The sequence below is a fragment of the Hypanus sabinus genome, chromosome 11 (genome assembly GCF_030144855.1).
Source record: "Hypanus sabinus isolate sHypSab1 chromosome 11, sHypSab1.hap1, whole genome shotgun sequence".
NCBI lineage: Eukaryota > Metazoa > Chordata > Chondrichthyes > Myliobatiformes > Dasyatidae > Hypanus > Hypanus sabinus.
The window spans coordinates 552,506-573,273 of NC_082716.1; the positions used below are offsets into that span (position 1 = coordinate 552,506).

Consider the following 20,768-nt stretch of genomic DNA (forward strand, 5'->3'; position numbering starts at 1 on the left):
ATACTTTGGTTTGTGTTGTATTTCTCTATGACTCTAAGTCCATGCCTGTACTGATGAAAACAGATTTTCCTTTCTTTACTCTGTTTTCCTTTTTTTTTGTTATGCCTTCCTTTATAATAGATCCCACCAATTTCTCAAACTGACATCAGGCTAACTGACTAGAAGTTTTCGCACCCTCCTTTCTTAAGTACTGAGGTCACACTGGCCAGCCTCCAATCCACAGAAACAAATCTGCAGAACTCTGATGGATGTTAACAAGATGTCATCTCTTTCAAAACTATGCTAAGTAGATCTTTGACTCCTTAGGAGTTAAATTCCTTCAGTTTCACCCAAATTCTCTCATACTTTTTCCACTAATAGTAATGTTAGAGCATTCTTGTTATCATTTACCTGTGGCCCTCCAGTTTTGAGATACCATCCCATTCACAGCTTCTGCCATTAGATAGGATATCAGAGATAACCCTGGTCAAAGCTGTAGATATATGTACTGTGGGAAATCTGATTATTTGGCTGTCCTCCTCCTATCTGCATAGTGGCAAGGAGCAAAGCTTCAAAAGTAAAGACACCAAAGAGGTGATCACGGGAGGCAGAGGAGTGGCTATGGATTGCTTCAAGTCAGAAGACTGGACTACGGTCAAGGATTCAGAAGAGGATCTGAATGAATACACCATATTTGTCATGGACTTTGCAAAAAATGGTCGCTGATGAGTGTGTCCCTACAAAATCATTCGGAGTCTTCCCCAATCAGAACCATGAGATTCGCAATCTGCTAAGGGTCAGATCAGAGGCATTCAGGTATGATCACCAAGTAAAATATAAGAGATTCAGGTATGATTTCCAGAGTAATAAAGACTGATGCTAATCAAGTGGCTGGAGGGTTCACCAGTATCTTTAACCTCTTGCCTTGGCAGTCTGAGGTACCAACCTGCCTCAATGACTGTCATCCAGTAGCACTTATCTACTGTAATGAAGTGTTTTGAGAGGTTGGCGATGAAACATATCAACTTATGTCTGAGAAGCGACTTCGGGAAACCAAGCTCCAATTTGCACAACAGGTCAACAACAGATACCATTACTCTTCACTCAATCCTGAAACATCTAGACAGCAAAGATGCATACAACAGGATGCTCTTTATTAAATACAATTCAGCATTCAATACCATCATCCCCTCAAAAAACTAATCAATAGGCTTCAAGACCTATGCCTCAACACCTCCTTGTGCAATTGGATCCTCGATGACCTTATTTGCAGACACCAGTCAATTCAGATTGGCAACAACATCTCCTCCACAATCTCCATCAGCACAGATGCACGCCAAGCGTATATGCTTAGCTCCTACTCTACTCACTTCTATGTCTCTGAGGATAAGCACCCCAATGACATTTTTAAGTTTGCTGAAAACACCACCACTGTCATTAGCTGAATCACAGGTGATGACGAATCAGCATATAAGGAGGGTGACAGAAAATCTGGCTGAGCGATGCCATAACAAAAACCTCCCATTCAATTTCAGCAAAATCAAGGAGACTGACTTCAGGTCCAAGAGCCAGTCCTTACTGGGGGATCAGAGGTGGAGGGGGTCACCATCTTTAAATTCCTCAGTGTTCTCATTTCAGAGGATCTGTCTTGGGTCCAGCACCCAAGTGCTATTATAAAGAAAGCATGACTTTCTTAGAAGACTGTGAAGATTCAGCATGCCATCTAAAACTTTGACAAACTTTTACAGATATAAGGTGGCAAGTAGATAGGACTGGTTGTATCACAGATTATTATGGAAACACAAATGCTGTTACAGAAAATCCTACAAAAAGTAGTGGATATGGTTAAGTCCAGCACAAGTAAAGCCTCCCACCGTTAAGCACATTACACGGCGTTGTCCCAGGAAAGCAGTATCATCAAAAGGGCACCTCACCATCCAGTCCGTGCTCTCTTCCTGCCGCTGCTATTAGGAAGAAGGTACAGGAGCCTCAGGACCCACACCACCAGGTTCAGGAACAGTTGTTACCCCTCAACCATCAGGTTCTTGAACTGAGGGGATAATTTCACTCAATTTCACCCATCCCATCACTGAACATCGCAAACCATATGGACTCACTTTCAAGAACTCCTCATCTCATGTTCTCAATTTTATTGCTTATTATTTAATTTATTATTATTATTTTGTATTTATTTTTTCTCAGCTCAAGCTGGCAAAACCCGAGATATGGACATAGCCAGCATGTTCATTTGTCAATTGCTAGGAACTTTCGAACTATTCTCGTGGTGTTTAGAATTGTGGCTTTTTGAAGAGTTACATAGATGTTATTGTGAAGACTTAATTGTTTAATGCTCTTGTACAGTACCTTTTGGATGATTGTAAATATTACAATTGGGACAATTTATACCTTTTTCATGTTATAAAGTCTTTCAACTTCCTCTTTTAATTCAGTGTATTTCTGGTGTTTTTCACTGATTGATTTCTGTAAGTTCTGTGCGTTTGGGACGGCTATATCTATTAAATAAGTTGTTCTTGCTTGTTTATCCTGTATTATTATATCGGGACAGTTATGGATTGTCCTGTCTGTAATAACAGACCAGTCATAATATAAATTGTGGTATTCTGGTTCTAAAACTGGATCAGGCTTGTATTTATAGCAAGGTGTGATTTCATTTATGAGTTTGTGTTGTAAAGCATGATTCTGATAAATGATGTTTATCTCTCAGTTGTGCCTGTGTAAGTAATCAGATTGTATTAAATTGCTACAGGATCCTGTAATGTGTTGAATTGTTTCTGGTTTTTCTCAGCTTTTTTTTTACATTTATCATCTTGAATTTATTGGTCTATTATTAAGTATTTTTGATATATTTTGTGTGTTAACCACCTGATTCTGTATTGCCACAAGGTACCCTTCCGTTTCTGAGCCAGGCATTTGCTGCTTCCTTTTTTGATATCTAGTCTACTCAGATCGTGGAAATATCGTCCATGGAGGGTCATATTCTTTCACTGGTTAACCTTTTCTTCAATAATGATGATGTCTTCATTTTTCTGGGTCATGTTCTCATTTCAGTTATATACTTAACAGAATTGCTTATGCTTGGGTGGTGTTGATTCCTGTTTTTGATGATGAGAGCATATCCTTAGAAGTATTATCTGACTGTTGTGTAGATTTATAATGTCTGTTATTCCTCATCCTCCTTCTGTCCTAGTCACATTTGAATGTACATAACGTTTCTTATATTATTATTTATTATCATTATTTCCCTGTAAATTCCACCATCTCCAACATGATCCCATCACCAATCACATCTTTCTCTCCCCACCCCGCACTTTCTGCTTTCCACAGGGATTGTTCCCTATGGAACTCCCTTGTCTATTCATCCCCCTACACTGACCTCCTTCCTTGCACTTATCCTTGCAAGTGAAACAAGTGCTACACCTGCCCCTACACCTCCTCCCTCACTAACATTCAGGGCCCCAAACAGTCCTTCCAGGTGAGGTGACACTTCACCCGAGTCTGTTGGAATCACTTTATGTATTCAGTGCTCCCGATGTGACCTCCTGTACATCGGTGAGACCTGACAGGGACTGAGAGACGGCTTCGCTGAGCACCCATGCTCTGTCTGTCAGAAAATGTGGGATCGCCCAGTGGCCATCCATTTTAATTCTACTTCCCAATCCCATTTCAACATCTCGGTCCATCACCTCCTCCACTGCCAGGATGAGGCCACACTCAAGTTGGAGGAATAACATAATAAGAAATAGGAGCAGGAGGAGGCCAGCTGGACCATTAAGTCTGGTTCACCATTCAATAAGATCATGGCTGATCTGACCATAGACTCATCTCCACCTTCTTGCCTTTTCTCTATAACCCTTAGTCCCCCTACTACATAAAAATCTATACAACCTTGTCTTATATTCACTGAGGCAGCTCCCACTGCTTCATTGGGCAGAAAATTGCACAAATTCACCACACTTTGGGAAAAGCAGTTCCTCCTTATCTCCATCCTTAATCTACTCCCCCAAATCTTGAGGCTATGTCCCCTAGTTCTAGTTTCACCTACCACTGGAAACAACTTTCTTACCTCTATCTTATCTATCCCTTTCATAATTTCTTATGTTGTATAAGATCTCCACTCATCCTTCTGAATCCCAGCAAGTACAGTCCTAGGCAACTCAATCTCTCCTCACAGTTTAACCACCTCATCACTGGAATCAACCTGGTGAACTTCCTCTGCACTGCCTCCAAGACCAGTATATCTTTCAAGTAATGAGACACACACAGTACTTCAGATGTGGCCTCACCAGTGGCCTATAAAATTGCAGCATAACCTCCCTGCTCTTAAATTCAATCCTTCTAGCAATGAAGGCCAACAATCTATTCACCTTCTTGATAGCCAGCTGCACCTACAAACCAACCATTTGTGATTCATGCACAAGCATTCCCAAGTCCTTCTGCACAGCAGAATGCTGCACTCTTTTACCATTTAAATAATATGGCTGAATGATTGAAGCAAGTGCAGGGATTCAAATTTTTAGATCATTGGGACCTCTTCTGAGGGAGGTGTGACGTGTACAAAAAGGACAGGTTGCACTTGAATCTGAGGGGGACCAATATCCAGATTGGGAAGTTTGCTAATGTTATCGGGGACAGTTTAAACTAGATTTGCAGGGGGTTGGTAACCAAAGTGATGAGGCAGAGGATGGGGAGGTTGGAGCACAAGTAGAGACAGCTTGTAGGGAGTTTGTGAGGCAGTACAGGCAGATGTTAGAGCAAAGATACACTCAGTCTGATGGTTTGAGATGTCTATTTTAATGCAAGGAGTATCATAAACAAGGCGGATGAACTTGAGCGTGGATCAATACTTGGAAATGTGACTTTGTAGCTATTACAGAGACTTGGATGTGGACGTTGGTGACCATGGTTTTCCATACTGATCTATCCCTTGTTCTTTGGATGACTTCCATTTCCTCGATGTGTAGCCACTTGGCTAGACTTTTGACGTACATAAGCCGAGGTCTTCCTCTAGGTTTGCTCCCCTCGATCTTTCAGAGGGTGTGAGTTTTTCTCGTTCATCTTTCCGCATGATGTGTCCTAGGAATCTGAGTTGTCTTCTCTTATTGTTGGTATGAGTGATCTAACTACTTGGGCTCTTCTGAGAACTTCTTCATTTGATGTGTGTGTAGTCCATGATATTTTTAGCATTCTCCTGTAAAACCATAATTCAGCTACTTCTAATCTCTTTTTCATTGCGGGGAAATGGTCCAGCATTCACTTCCTTAAGTTAGATAGAATAAATGCAGCACTGCAATATTCTGTTTGTAGTGTACATGCTCATTTTTCTGTCTGTTAATATGGTCTTCATTTTCTGGAAAGCTTCTTTCGTCATTGCTATTCTGTATTTGATATCTGTGTTGCACCTGCCATCACTTGTTATTTGGCTACCAAGTTACCTGAATTTGTTGATGTTGTTTAATGTTTGTATTTCTGATTTTGATTACTCATAGTGGGATGTTTATCTTTCTAGAGATGACCATGCTTTCTGTCTTCTTGGTGTTGATTGAGAGGCCTCTGCGATTACATTCTGCTGCTACTATAGTGAGTAGTTCTTGAAGTTTTGTTTCTGAGTCAGCTATTAGTAAGATCATCAGTATATCTGATGTTATTTATATTATGGCCAATTGTAAGTCCTTTGATACTTCTCAAGATATTTTCACTATACAGGTTAAGTAAGTCAAATGAAAAGGCACAGCCTTGCATGACTCCTCTCATGATATTCTCATACTCATTCATTTCTCCTTCTATTCTGATGTATGCTGTCTGGTTCCAGTATAATTTCTTAAGAAACGTATATCTTTCCCATCTATGTCAAGATCTTGAAGCATTTCCAGCAGATCTTGGTGCCTGACAGTGTCAAAAGAACAAGTGACTGTGAATTGCCACTTGGAATGTACAAACATTACACCAAGCTGGTAAGCTAGAAAACGCAAAATTAGAAATGAAGAGTCTAGAAGTCAGCATCCTAGGCCTAAGTGAAATACGATGGAAAAGCACTGGAGTATTCCAATAAGACGACTACAGGATGATATACTCTGGAGGAGATGAACATGAAAAGGGTGTTGCAATCACCTTGGACAAAGAAACATACAAGAGCCTGCTAGGATATTGGCATATCTCAGACAGAATGATGCTAATCAAACGAAAAGGACAACAGAACAACATCTCTATCATTTAAGTATATGCACCCACAACTGCAAGCTCAGAGGAAGAAATCGATGCCTTCTACTACTCCCTAGACAAAGCACTAGAACAATGCAAATCACAAGAAGTCATCATAGTCATGGGCGACTTCAATGCAAAAGTTGGTGAGGGAAGAGAAAACTATATTGTTGGAGACCAGAGATTGGGAGAAAGAAATGAAAGAGGAGAAAAGCTTATATCATGGTGTAAAACTAACAATCAGATAATCACCAACACTTGGTTTAAACAACATCCAAGAAGGAAATGGTCATGGAGAAGCCCAGATGGGACAACAAAAATCAAATTGATTACATAACAATCAATAACAGATTCAAATATTTGATAAGTCAATCCAAAAGCTACCCTGGAGCAGGCTGTGGGAGTGACCACATACCAGTCATGTGCAAAATGAAAATAAAGCTGAGAAAATTAAAGAAACCAAAAAGATCAGAGCCACTGGATTACCAACAACTACAAAACAACCCTCATCTGAAAACAGAATACACAATCAAGGTGAAAAACCGTTTTCAATTGCTGCAGGATGAAGGAGGCAAATCTTCCTGGGACATACTGAAGGAATCCATGGTTGAAGCTGCAAAAGAATGTCAGTATATCCTTTCTAAAATAAGGAGCCCAAAACTGCACAAAATACTCCAAGTGTGGTCTCACAGGTGCCTTATAAAGCCTCAATATCACATCCCTGCTCTTAAATTCTATACCTCTAGAAATGAATGCCAACATTGCATTTGCCTTCTTCACAACCGACTCAATCTGAAGGTTAACCTTTACGGTATTCTGCACGAGGACTCCCAAGACACTTTGCATCTCTCCATTTTGTATTCTCTCCCCATCTAAATAATAGTCTGTCCGTTTATTTCTCCCACCAAAGTGCATGACCATACACTTTCCAACATTGTATTTAATTTGCCACTTCTTTGCTCATTCCCCTAAACTATCTAAGTCTCTCTGCAGGCTCTCTGTTTCCTCAACACTACCCGCTCCTCACCCCTTTGTATCATCGGAAATTTAGGCCAGAAATCCATTAATCCATTAGATCAATGACATACATCATAAACAGCAGTGGTCCCAACACCAATCCCTGTAGAACTCCACTGGTAACCGGCAGCCAGCCAGAATAGAATCCTTTTTTTCCACTCTCTGCTTTCTGCTGATCAGCCAATGCTCCACCCATGCTAGTAACTTCCCTGTCATTCCATGGGCTCTTATCTTGCTGAGCAGCCTCATGTACAGAATCTTGTCAAAGGCCTTCTGAAAATCCAAGAACACCACATCTACTGCATCTCCTCTGTCTACCCTGCTTGTAATTTCCTCAAAAAATTGCAGTAGGTTTGTCAGGCAGTATTTTCCTTTCAGGAAACCACATTGGCTTTAGCCTATCTTGCACATGCTTCGAGGCACTCCATAATCTCATTCCTAACAATTGATTTCAACAACTTCCCAACCACCTATGTCAGGCTAATAGGTCTATAGTTTTCTTTTTGCTGCCTCCCACCCTTCTTAAATAGCAGAGTAACTTTTGCAATTATCCAGTCATCCAGTACAATGCCAGAATCTATTGATTCCTGAAAGATCATTGTTAATGCCTCCGCAATCTCTCCAGCTACTTTCTTCAGAACACGAGGGTGCATTCTATCAGGACCAGGAGATTTATCTACCCTCAGATCATTAATCTTCCTGAGCTCCTTCTCATTCGTAATTTTCACTGCCCATATGTCACTTCCCTGACACTCTTGAATGTCTGGTATACTGCAAATGTTTCCCACTGTGAAGACTGATGCAAAATACGCATTCAGTTCCTCTGCCATCTCTGTGTAATTTTCTATTGGTCAACTCTCTCCCTTTATATACTTTAGTATCTTTTTGATATTAATTGCCAGCTTCCTTTCGTAATTCATCTTTTCCTGCCTAATGACCTTCTTAATTTCCTTCTGCAAGTTTTTAAAAGTTTCCTAATCCTCTATCTTCCCACTAGCTTTGACTTGCTTGTGTGCCCTCTCTTTTGCTTTTACTTTGGCTTTGACTTCACTTGTCTGCCATGATATTGTCCTTCTTCCATTCAAAAATTTCTTCTTATTGGGAATATATCTGTCTTGCCCTTCCCTCATTTTTCACAGAAACTCCAGCTATTGCTTCTCTGTTGCCCTCCCTGCTAGTGTCTCTTTCCAGTCAACTTTGGCCAGTTCCCCTCTCATGCCATTGTAACTTCCTTTATTCCACTGAAATACAAACACATTGGATTTTCTCCTTCTCAAATTTCAAAGTGAACTCGATCATATTGTGATCACTGTTCCATAACCTGAAGCTCTCTCATCACCTCTGGATCATTGCACAACACCCAATCCAGCACAGCCAATCCCCTAGTGGGCTTAACAACAAGCTTTTCTAAAAAAAATCATCCCTTAGACATTCTACAAATTCTCTCCCTTGAGGTCCAATACTGTCCTGGTTTTCCCAATCCACTCTAATGTTAGAATCTCCAACATTTATCATGACAGAGCCCATCCGACATGCCTTTTCTATCTCCTGCTGTAATTTATAATCTACATCCAGGCTGCTGTTTGAAAGCCTGTATACAACTGCCATTAGGGTCCTATTACCCTTCCCATTTCTTTATTCAACCCATAGAGACTCACATCTTCTGATCCTCTGTCAACCCTTTCTAATGATGTAATATTCTTTCTTATACACGGGGCCACACCACCCCCTCTGTCTACTAACCTATCTTTTCGATACACCATACATCCTTGAAGGACGTAATTATGCAATCAATTATTTTGTGTTTAATAATTGCAATAAATTTTGACCAATTTGTAAAAATTAGTTTTGACTTTGGCACAAGAGTTTTTTCTGTTAATCAATGTCAAAAAAGCCAAATTAAATCTACTGAATTGAATTGACTTTATTACTTACATCCTTCATATACATGAGGAGTAAAAATCTTTACATCTGTCTAAATGTGCAATTTATAGTAATTTATAATATATATTATGTACAACATAACAGTCAATATAACATAGAAATACAGTTGCGTCAGCATGAATTCATCAATCTGATGGCCTGGTGGAAGAAGTTGTCCCATACCCGTTTCCGAGATGGTAGCAGCTGGAACAGTTTGTGGTTGGGGTGACTCAGGTCCCCAATGATCCTTCAGGCCCTTTTTACACACCTGTCTTTGTAAATGTCCTGAATAGTGGGAAGTACACATCTACAGATGCGCTGGGCTGTCTGCACCACTCTGCAGAGTCTTGCGATTGAAGGAAGTACATTTCCCATAGTAGGCAGTGATGCAGCTGGTCAGGATGCTCTCAGTTGTGCCCCTATAGTAAGTTCTTAGGATTTGAGGGCCCATACCAAACTTCTTGAACCATCTGAGGTGTAATGCCTTTTTCACCACATGGCCAGTATGTACAGACCACATGAGATCCTCAGTGATGTGGAGGCCAAAGAACTTAAAGCTGTTCACCCTCTCAACCCCAGATCCATCAACGTGAATAGGGGTTAGCCTGTCTCCACTGTTTTTGCAACATTGAGGGACAGGGACAGCTTGACACCACTGTGTCAGGGTGATGACTTCTGTAGGCTGCTTCATTATTATTTGAGATTAGGCCAATCAGTGTAGTGTTGTTAGCGAATTTAATTAGCAGACTGCAGCTGGGTGGCAACACAGTCATGGGTATACAGAGAGTAAAGGAGGGAGCTTATTACACAGCTCTGTGGGGCACCTGTGTTGAGGGTCAGAGGGGCAGAGGTGCCGGCGATCTGACAGGAAGTCTAGGATCCAGCAACACAAGGCAGGGTGAAGGCCGAGGTCTTGTTGAGTCTCTTGTAAAGATTCAATGTTGCAAAGCAATAACACATGAAAACTTCCAAGGGGGTGAATACTTTTTAGTCAAGTCAAATCATGTAGCTTTTTATTGTCATTTCAACCATAACTGCTGGTACAGTACACAGTAAAAACAAAACAACATTCCTCCAGGACCATGGTGCTACACGAAACAACACAAAACTACACTAGACTACATGAAACAACACAAAACTACATTAGACTTCAGACCTACACAGACTACATAAAGTGCACAAAACAGTGCAAGACAGTACAATAATTAATAAACAAGACAATAGGCACAGTTAAGGGCAAATTACAATATAATAATAAATAGTTTTAGCAGGAATTGAGAAAGAAATGAGCAAAAATTGCAAAGGGAGTGGGGGGAGGTGTGTGTGTGTGTGTGTTTGTTTGTTTAAGTTGGTGTCAAACTAGACTCTAGGAATTAAGGAGTCTAATGGCTTAGCAGAAGAAACTTACAATCTGGTCGTGAGAGCTCGAATGCTTCAGTGCCTTTTGCCAGATGGCGGGAGGGAGAAGAGTTTGTATGAGGGGTGTGTGGGGTCCTTCACAATGCTGTTAGCTTTGCGGATGCAGCGTGTGGTGTAAATGAATGTAATGGCAGGAAAAGAGATCCCAATGATCCCTTCAGCTGACCGCAGGGTCTTACAATCCGAGGCGGTGCAATTTCCAACCCAGGCAGTAATACAGCTGCTCAGGATACTCTCGATACACTCTCTGTAGAATATGGAGAGGATGGGGGGTGGGCAAGGCACTATATATATACACTTTGATAATAAATTTATTTTGAACTATCTGTCTCTAAATTAATTGTCCTTTTACTTATTCTAGAGATATTTGTAATCCCTTCTCCATTCTCCTTCCTTTTACTTTATCATCACTTTTCCAAACTATTCAACCGTTGAACCAACTATTTGGTTTAAAGGCACATTACAATGCATCACACTAACTGCAATTTTGCCCTATCAACTGCTATGTCTAACCTGCCACACAGATACTGGTCCCCCTCAAGTACAGGTGTAATTGTACAGTTTGTACTTTCCCTAGAAGTGGTCCCAATGATATAGAAATTTGAACCCCTGCTTCCTGCATCAAATCCTTGGTGACACATTCATCTGCCAAATCATTCATTCTTACCCTCACTGGCACATGGCATAGGCAGCAATCCAGAGATTACTGTCTTTGAGATCCTGCTTTTCAGCTTGCTACCCAACTCCAATATTCTCTCTTCAGAACCTTATTCCTTTTCCTAGCTTTGTTGTTTGTACCAACATCTGGCTGTACACCCTCCAACTTAAGAATCCTGTGGGCCCAATCCGAGACATCCCTGGCCATGGCACCTTGGAAGGAGTATGCCACCTGGGTCTCCTTCACATCGACAGAATTCCCTGTCTTCTCCCCAGCAGGTGAATCCCCTATTCCCACTACATTCCTCTTCTCCGCAGACTCAGTGCCAGAGAACTTCCTTAGAGTGTCTGACTGAGAGGTGATCACATAGAAATGTAGAAAACCATGGAGTATGGACAGCAGAAAGTGCCCACACATCCCCCACCAACCCCGAGTTGGGGAATCAAGGACTAGTAGGCAGACATTTAGTGAGAAGAGAAAGATTTAAGAGGAACTTGAGGGGAAACTTATGTTTACACAAAAGGTGGTATCTACAGTATGTGGAATCAACTACCAGATGAAGCGACTGAGAAAAGAAATTTTTTTTTTTAATGCAATTGGACAGGCACATGAAGAGGATGTGGACTAAATGCAAGTAAATGGGACTAGCCTTGATGGGGTATTTGGTTGGCATAGACTTGCTGGATCGAAAGGCATGCTTCCATACACCAATGTGAACAGATTTAGTGCCTGTGAAAATAGTGAACTTGTTCAGTTTGTTTCTCACTTCTCTCTGAATTAGGAGTCTGTGGGTTTAGATCTCACTCTAGAGACCTCATTAGGAGAAGTTCAGCTTGAACCTTCAGTGTAACAGTGAGGGGTTACTACATTATTACAGGGGGTTCCTAAGGTTGTTATAACCGGGGGTGTAGTGGGGATAACTCCCACTACCTAGTAAATACTCCCAAAGGTGTGCGCCTCAATAGCCTCTGACAACCAAGTCCAGTTCCTGGCCTTCACTTGTGGCTTAGCTACTAAACCTGGCGGAACTATTTCTACTGACAGGAGAAGGGGCAAAAGTGGATTACTGCCACATTAAAACCAGTTGCTTCAAAATATGGGGCTCATCAGCAGTGGTTGGCAGCTCATCCAGGAGAATGAAAACTGATCTTAAATCTCTGCTGCCTTGTGGCTATACCCACTCATGGGGAAGGCTTTGGGAGTAAACCCTGAGGGAAAAATCTGGAGCTGGAGTCTCTAAGGCAGTCCTATGCTGAGTTCAACGCTGACTGGCAACTCCTGCGATGTTGCTGATTCCAAAATGTATAATCTCTGCCTTTCATTTGGTTTCATCATCTATGTGGAGAGGAGGGACTTGCTACATGGGCAACTGCTTGTTCTCCATATTGTACTGCCCTGGCTTGCGTATCTAGACAGCTAGGACACAGCATCCATGGTTGGCCCTGACCGACAGAGGCCTACTACAGGGGATACATTTCATAAGATATCACACTGAGGACCATGTCTCTGCATTGCACTAGTACAATGGGGTACTAGTGTTCATTTTTCAGTTACTTCAGCCCAGTGAGTCTGTGCTAACCAACAAACACAAGTTACCATAATCTTACACTGATCTGATTTCATTCCCATCAACTCCCCCGAGGTTCCATCCCTCACCCACACACTGGGGACACTTTACAGTGGACAATTAACCCACTGAATCATGTCTTTGGAATCTGGGAGGGAAACAGAGCATCCCAGCAAAACAAGTGTTCACAGGGGGAACGTGCAAACTCTATATAGGCAGTGCCGAAAGTCAGAGTTAAACTTGATTCATGGAGTTGTGAGATAGCAGGAGAATCAACTCATCCACTTGTGCCACTGTGGGAGATGGGCCTGTGCCTCAAGCTACTTTACACAATATTCCAACTGCATAGAGACCACATGGGATCCAGAGGAAACAGCCAACTGGGTGCAAAGTTAGCTTGGTAGAGGAAGGCAGAGGGAAGTAGTTCAAAGGTTTAAAGTGTACAACTCTGAAATAATTCTCCAGATGGTGGGTTGTTTTCAGACTGAAGGACTGTGACTAGTGGTGTGCAGCAAGGACTAGTACTGGGTCCTCTGTCACTAGACACTTACAGTATGTTAATGATTTGGATGAAAATATTGGTTAGTGACTCCACATAACACCAAAACTAGTTGTTATGTGAGGACTGTTAGCTAAATCTGAGAGACAATTTAGACCAGGGGTTCCCTGCATGCGGTCAGTTAATGGTAGGGGTCCATGGCATAAAAAAGGTTGGGAACTCCACAGTTACCAGCTGACCTGCAAAGTGTTTCCAGTATCTGCTGAATATTTACAGCAGTGTCTGTGGAAGCAGGGAGTGACAACTGGTGAAGAAAGAGGAACAGAGTCATTTATGCAGCTTCTTTCACAACTGGAGGAAATGTATGCTGGAGTTCCCCCAGAGGAGTTCCTGGGACTTTGCATTTCCATTTGCCAATGACTTGGGTGCTATGACCTGAATATTCAAATCTCCAACTCTTGGAGTGCTTGTTAACTGTGAAAAGTACAGTAATGGACCAAAAGACAGACTGGCAGACAGGAGAAAAGAGGTACAGACAGGCAAGGAGATAGGACCAAGGAGATATAGACATGCTAGGAGACAGGACCAAGGAGATATAGACATGTTTGGAGACAGGATAAAGGAGATACAATCAGACTAGAAGACAGGCAGAGAAGTAGCAGATGAAGTTTAATGCTGAGAAGCATGAAGCATTAAATAATGAGAAGTAGAGTGTACCATTCTAAAAAGGGGTAAGAAGTCACAGACGGCAGTGTAGTGGAGCAGGTAAAGCCACTACCCTTCAGCTCAGAGATCCAGGTTCAGTACCGACCTCTGCTACTGTCTGTGTGAAGTTCACACGTTCTCCCTACAATTGCATAATTATCTCCCCGGTGCTCCTGCTCCCTCCCACATCCCAAAGGCTGTGGATTTGTAAGTTAATTATCCTAGTGAAAATGAGGGGTACAATCTGGGAAAGTTGGAAAATAAAAATGATGGGGTAGAAACCAGGTTGTTCATATGCCACATGGACTCATTGGCTCAGGGGCCACTTTCTGTGCAGTATGACTCGAAATGGTTGAGAAAATGTTAAAAATGTACTTTGGGATTGTGGGCTCTATGCATGGAGGCAGAATAGCAATTGAGAATAACTTGAATGGGACATGTTGGTCAGTATGGACCAGAAGGACCTGTTTCTCTGCTGTTTGACTATGATAACCAGATCAAGGAAGTCATGATGTAAAGTGTTTTAGCCATATCAGGGGGTTTGTGTCTAGAGACCATAAGACATAGAAGCAGAATTAGGCCATTTGGCCCATCAAGTTTGCCCTACCATTTCATCATGACTGATCCATTTTCCCTCTCAGCCCCAATCTCTTGCCTTTCACCCCATATCCTTCATGCCTGACTAATCAAGAATCCATCAATTTCTGTTTAAATATACACACTGACTAGGCCTCCACAGTTGCCTGTGGCAGAGAACTCCACAGATTCACCTCTCTCTGGCTAAAGAATTTCCTCCTCATCTCTATCTAAAAGGACTCCCTATTCTGAGGCTGTGTCCTCCGATCTTAGACTTTTCCACCACAGGAAATATCCTCTCTACATCCATTCTGTCAAGGTCTGTCACCATTGGATAGGTTTCAATGAGGTCACCCCTCATTCTTCTGAATTATAATGAATACTGGCCAGAGCCATCAAACACTCTTCATACAACAAGCCACTTAATCCTGGAATCATTTTCGGAAACCTCCTTTGAACCCTCTCCAGTTTCAGCACATCCTTTCTAAGATAACAGGCCCAAAACTGCTCACAATGCTCCAAGAGAGGCCTCACCAGTGCCTTTCAAAGTTTCAACATCACATCCTTATGGACACCACACTTGAGTAAAGATGTGAAGACTTTGGAAATGGTTCCTAATGAGACTTTGATTTCATGGACAGACTAGAGAGGTGGGCAGGGAAGAGGAAGTGTGGCAGTTCAGCAATTTTTACATTGAATAGTGGGGAAGACTTGATGGGCCAAATGCACTACACCTGTTCGCTTGCGTACCTACGTCCTTGAATAATTCCTTGATACAACTGCCATTTTCCAAATCAACATTCTAAAGCCTTTTGTCTGTCATTAAGTTTGGTACCATGCAATATCCCAACCATGAGATAAGGCTTTCTGACTGGATTAAAGACATCTCCCTACCTTTGCAAAGTCACGGACATCAAAAAGATCGAAAGCATCAAACAGATCGTTCCTTCGCATGCCAAATGTATCGCAGCAGGTAGATAGGAAGGTCCGAATATTCTTCAGACACAGGAACTGAAGGGGAAAGGTTAACACATTAATTGTGACAGTGCAGGAAATTCCAGCCAACTGGCAAACATCTGCAGTCTCTTCACCCAAAGTAAAACAATTACCTCAAAGAAATGAATTGAGACCATTCCTTAGACAAAGTTTAACAGAACCCTACAATATAAGCCTGTCTCCTTGCCAACCATCAATAACCCATTTACACTCATTCCATTTCATTCTCCCCACATTCTCATCAACTCCCCCCCCTTTTCTACCCCTAACCCACATATTGGGGGTAATCTACAGCAGCTATTTAACCTACAGACCAACACATCTTCAGAAGAATCAGTTGCGCAAGTTGGGGCTGTTAGCTTTGTTGTTCCTTTGAGGTTAAAAAGAATTGAATTTGATGTGCCCAGAGAAAGTAAATACGGAGGATCTGTTTCCCTCGGCAGAGGCTTCTTGCTTTAGTGCCCAACAATAATCAGCCAGCACTGATGGATTGCCATCACTCTGATACCGTTTCTCCATGACTGCAATGTCCTGGTGAAACTTTTCAGTATGCTCGTCACTGACAGTGTCAACATTTGCAGGGAAGAGGTCAAAATGAAAATGCAACAAATGAACCTTTAGTGACGTGTGCACTTCATGGTTTTGTATGCTTGAAGTATGCTGTAAACCAGCTGCACATAGTTTGGTGCTCTGTGGTTGCCAAGAAAATTTTCAACAACATCAAAATTCCATGCAATTTTCTCCAGTCCCACTAGAAGTTCTTCAAATTGTCTGTCATTGATGACCTGTTTGATTTGTGGACCACAAAAAATGCCTTCCTTGATCCTGACATCAGTTATTCTGGGAAACATCTGTCTCAAATATCTAAACATAGCCCAGCTATAGACCAGTTGGTCTGACCTCAGTGGTTGAGATGTTGAAGTCAATTTTTAAGGATGAAGTTATGGAGTACTTGGTGACACAGGACAAGATTGGACAAAGTTAGAATGGTTTCCTTAAAGGAAAATCCTGCCTGATGAACCTGTTGAAATTCTTTGAGGAGATTACACATAGGATAGAAAAAGGGGATGCAGTGGATGTTGTATATTTGCATTTGTATAAACTTGGATGTTGCATATCCCGCTTTTTCTGGTGGACGGAGTGTAGGTGCTTGGTGAAGCAGTTTCCCAATCTACGTCGGGTCTCGTACTCTTTTCCACAGATTCAGCAAAGGTCTCATAGCTGAAGGTAGATTAGGCTGTTCAATGGATTTCTTGTTTTTAGCAGAGAAACCAAACACATTGGTCAGACAGAAGTAGCAGTCTGTCACATGATTCTTCCGCTCTCGCCATATCATCGGGACAGCGAATGGCATAGTCTTCCAAATACCTCTGAGTCAAGCTTTGAGATCAACAGCACATGTTGTGCAATAAATGTGAAGATCCCAGGCTTTGTCTTGGTTACCAAATTTACACCCAAAGTAGAGCTAATAGGCTTTCTTAATGAGGGAAGTCTTGCTCCTTCTTTGAGATTTAAGGGAGCACATATCACAACCCACTAACCAAAGATGCATATTGATGAAACACAGCTCCATCTAAATGTGGGGGGTTGTGGCTTATTCTGTCGAAATAAGAAATGTGGGGGGTTGCTTTGGCACAATTGGTTAGTTTAGAAACTGCAACTGTTTTTTCCCCCATTGGCTAGCTGCCTGGTGTCCGGTTTTAACTAATCCGGGTATAAAATCGCATGTGGAATGGGCTTGTTCTCCTGATGAAGGGTTTCAGCCCAAAACGTCGTCATTATCTCCTCCCATAGATGCTGTCTGGCCTGCTGAGTTCTGCCAGCATTTTGTGTTTTTATTTATTTCCAGCATCTGCAGATTCACTCATGTTGTTCTCTCTTTCTTTGTTTAAGGCAAGCAGTGCACATAACCATTAGACTGATAAGCTCTGTATGTGCTTTTAACTGAATATGTTTGTTGAATATTCAGCTTTGTAGTTTCTGTAGCTTGGGGAACATAAATGTTTAGCTGTTTTTATATTGTCTGTAAATAAATGATTAATATACTTACTCACAGTCAGTATTTTCTGTCTCACTTACCAAATCCTCAAACGTTACACTAAAGGAGCACCCCACCACCTGAGGGAGCATTCTGAGGGAATACTGCACCATCCAAGGGAATACTACATCAACTGAGGGAGCAGCCCACCATCCGAGGGAGTGTACAGATTATTTTTTACAAAACTACATTTATTGCAACTTCTTCATTCTTTAACAACAGCACGAGGCACAATAACAGTGACTAACACAGACTAAATTAAAATGTTTCTATCCTGATCTAGGATAACATTTACCCCATGCGGTGCCTTACAGTCCATGAGCACCTTCATGACACCAGTGACTGTGTGTTCTATCTCCAGATGACCGTTACCTACAGATATACCCCTTGAGCATTGCATGCAGTCAGCTCAGGCGGAACCCTCCACTACCTGCCTGCAGAACCCACAGACAGCTATTGTGGCCTGCCTAGGAACAACCTCACTAAGACATCCTCTTTTCTCTTCCCCCCCCCATATCAGCTGATCAAATTTGAAGAGGGTAAGGGAATGCCCCACCATCTGAGGTAGCTGAAGGAGCACACCACCATACAGGTCATTACACTCAGGGACTTGGGTATATATTTTCATGACTGTGAGTTTTTTTGCTATTCTATGTATATGCGCTATGTGTTGTGTGACTGTTGATACTGTGCTTTGCACCTTGGCCCTGGAGGAACACTGCTTCGTTTGGCTACTGTTGAATGACAACTAAACTTGAACTTAAAGAAACGCTGCACTGTCCAAGGGGACCTGCTGAGATGGCACACCATGGTTCAAAGGAGCAGCCATCATCTGAGGGAGCACCCTACCCTCGAAGGGAACATGTTGACAGAGTGCCCCATTGCCTGTGGGAGCTCTCCATTGAGCACTCCTTCCGCAATGTACTGAAGGAGCACCCTCCCATCCGAGGGAGCATATCACAATCTGAGGGAATGTGCGGAGGGAGCGAACCACCATGGGACGGGCAGCGTTAAAAATGACAAAGTTACACAGCTTGGAATCAGGCCCTTCAACCCTACTTATCCACTCTGACAAAGATGCCTAACTGAGCTTGTCAAGGCCTTGCCCCATATCCCTCCAAACCTTTTCTATCCACGGAATGTCTTTTGTTAATATACCTGCCTCAACCACTTCCTCTGGCAGCTCGTTCCCTATACCCACCACTCTCTCTGTGAAAATCAGGACCTGAGGTCCCCTTTTAAGACTTTCCCCTCTAGCCTTAAACCTGTGACCTCTGATCTTCGACTCCTGTACTTCTGTATCTACATGCAGGGGGAGCGCCCTGTATTATTGGGAAGGGTCCGCGCAAAGAATGCGCCCTGTGTCATGGGAAAGGTTTGGCTCCTTACCTGAGACATGTGTGGCCGCTGGCTGATGTGCTTGGTGCTGATGCAGCCGGGCCTTAGCACCCCGAGCAGCCGGCACAACAACACTCCGTCCCGCAGACTCTGCGCTAACTCGAACAACCGCGCCTCAGGGCCAGTCAGCCGGTGTCCGAGGGGCAAAACCCCACAGGCCGCCAGCCAGAGCGTACACTGCCGCCAAAGCTCCATCCCGCCGCCAGAGCTAGTCTCCTGCTCCCCACTCAGCCTCTCCCCATCCACCGCTGCCGGCCCTTCTCTTCTCTCCCTCCTTTCTCTCCCCCTCCCTCCTTACCCCCGACTTTCTCTCCTCCCCTCCCTCCTTTCTCTCCTTCCCTCCCTCCTCCTCCTCCTCTCTCTCCCCCTCCTCCTCTCTTTCCCCTTCCTCTTTTTCTCCCTTTCCTCAGCCCTCCCTCACCAGCCGATCCTCCTTTACTCCTCTTTCCTTACGCCTCTCCTTTCTCGGTCTTTCACTCTATTCCCTTTCCCCACACTTTGCCTCCCTCACCCCACTCTCTCTCCCCCTGCCCCCTTTCTCTTTACTCAGCCGAACCGCCGCTTTTATTTTCAGAGCCGGAACCCTTTTTCCGTCCGCTACTTTGGCCTCTCCAGAGCGCGCCCGAGACGAAAGCGCGCACCGTCCAGAACGCGCGCTAAGGGGAGGACCCGAGGTCGCGTGGACGCGGACAAAAGGAGGCGGCACCGCTCGGCCCGTCCCAAGCAATGCGGCCCCCTCCGCTGTCCTCACGGGATTAACACTTTGCCCTGTGGCCTGGTGACCCTGCGGCTGCATCACGGGCCGAGAGACCGGGTTTGGTGCCAAGCTCCGGCGCTCTCTCCTTGCCAGCGCCTGGATTTCGCGCGGGTGTCTACATTTCTTTCCAAATCCCGAAGGGTAACTAGTGACTGAATTGCCCTCATCTGTAAGTGGGCGGCAGAGTAAAACCTTGAGAATCAGGCCCTTTGGCCCATACATTCCAGTGTGTAATGCTAGTCCAGACTATTATTTTACGTCCTTGGAGCGACGGAGGATGAGAGGTGACCTGATAGAGGTGTATAAAATGATGAGAGGCATTGATCGTGTGGATAATTGGAGGCTTTTTCCTAGGGCTGAAATGGTTGCCACAAGAGGACACAGGTTTAAGGTGCTGGGGAGTAGGTACAGAGGAGATGTCAGGGGTAAGTTTCTTAGAGAGTGGTGTGTGCGTGGAATGGGCTGCCGGCAACGTGGTGGAGGCGGATATGATAGGGTATTTTAAGAGACTTTTGGATAGGTACATGGAGCTTAGAAAAATAGAGGGCTATAGGTAAGCCTAGTAATTTTTAAGGTAGGGACATGTTCGGCACAACTTTGTGGGCTGAAGGGCCTGTATTGTGCTGTAAGTTTTCTATGTTTTGAGAGCCTCTGGCTCCAATGATTTTGAAATCCCGCCCTCTGCAGGAATACTAAACTACTGACTCCCGAACGTAAACCTGTTGTTATCGCCCCTCGGTAGAGGAGTGCTGCTTCACACCTGCCCAAATTCTCTTTACTATCTCTATGGTTATAGACCTCTCTGGGGACAAATGTACCCCTGTCTACCCCTTCTATTGTTATCAAGCTTTCTGGGGTCAGGTTCACTCCTGACTAAAGTCTCCATACCTTCCCTAAGATTATTGACCCCTCTGGGGACAGATTTATTCCTGTCTACCCCTCTGGTGTTATAAACCTCTCCTGGGGTAGTTATACTCTTGTCTACTCTCTCTATTTCACTTACAATTTTGTAAACCA

The 20,768-nt window shown here is 43.2% G+C and overlaps 1 protein-coding gene across 1 annotated transcript in view; it reads right to left on the reverse strand.

The window, feature by feature from the left end:
- LOC132401643 (guanine nucleotide exchange factor VAV3) overlaps positions 1-19,323 on the reverse strand; it is a 451,830-nt gene extending 432,507 nt beyond the window's left edge. Inside the window, exons 1-2 of the mRNA XM_059983657.1 lie at positions 18,986-19,323; positions 15,457-15,573 (exon numbers count right to left, since the gene is read on the reverse strand). Coding sequence (XP_059839640.1) covers positions 15,457-15,573; positions 18,986-19,189 — 321 coding nt within the window. The 5' untranslated portion in view covers positions 19,190-19,323. The remainder of the gene's footprint in view (positions 1-15,456; positions 15,574-18,985) is intronic.
- Positions 19,324-20,768: the final 1,445 nt, after the last annotated feature.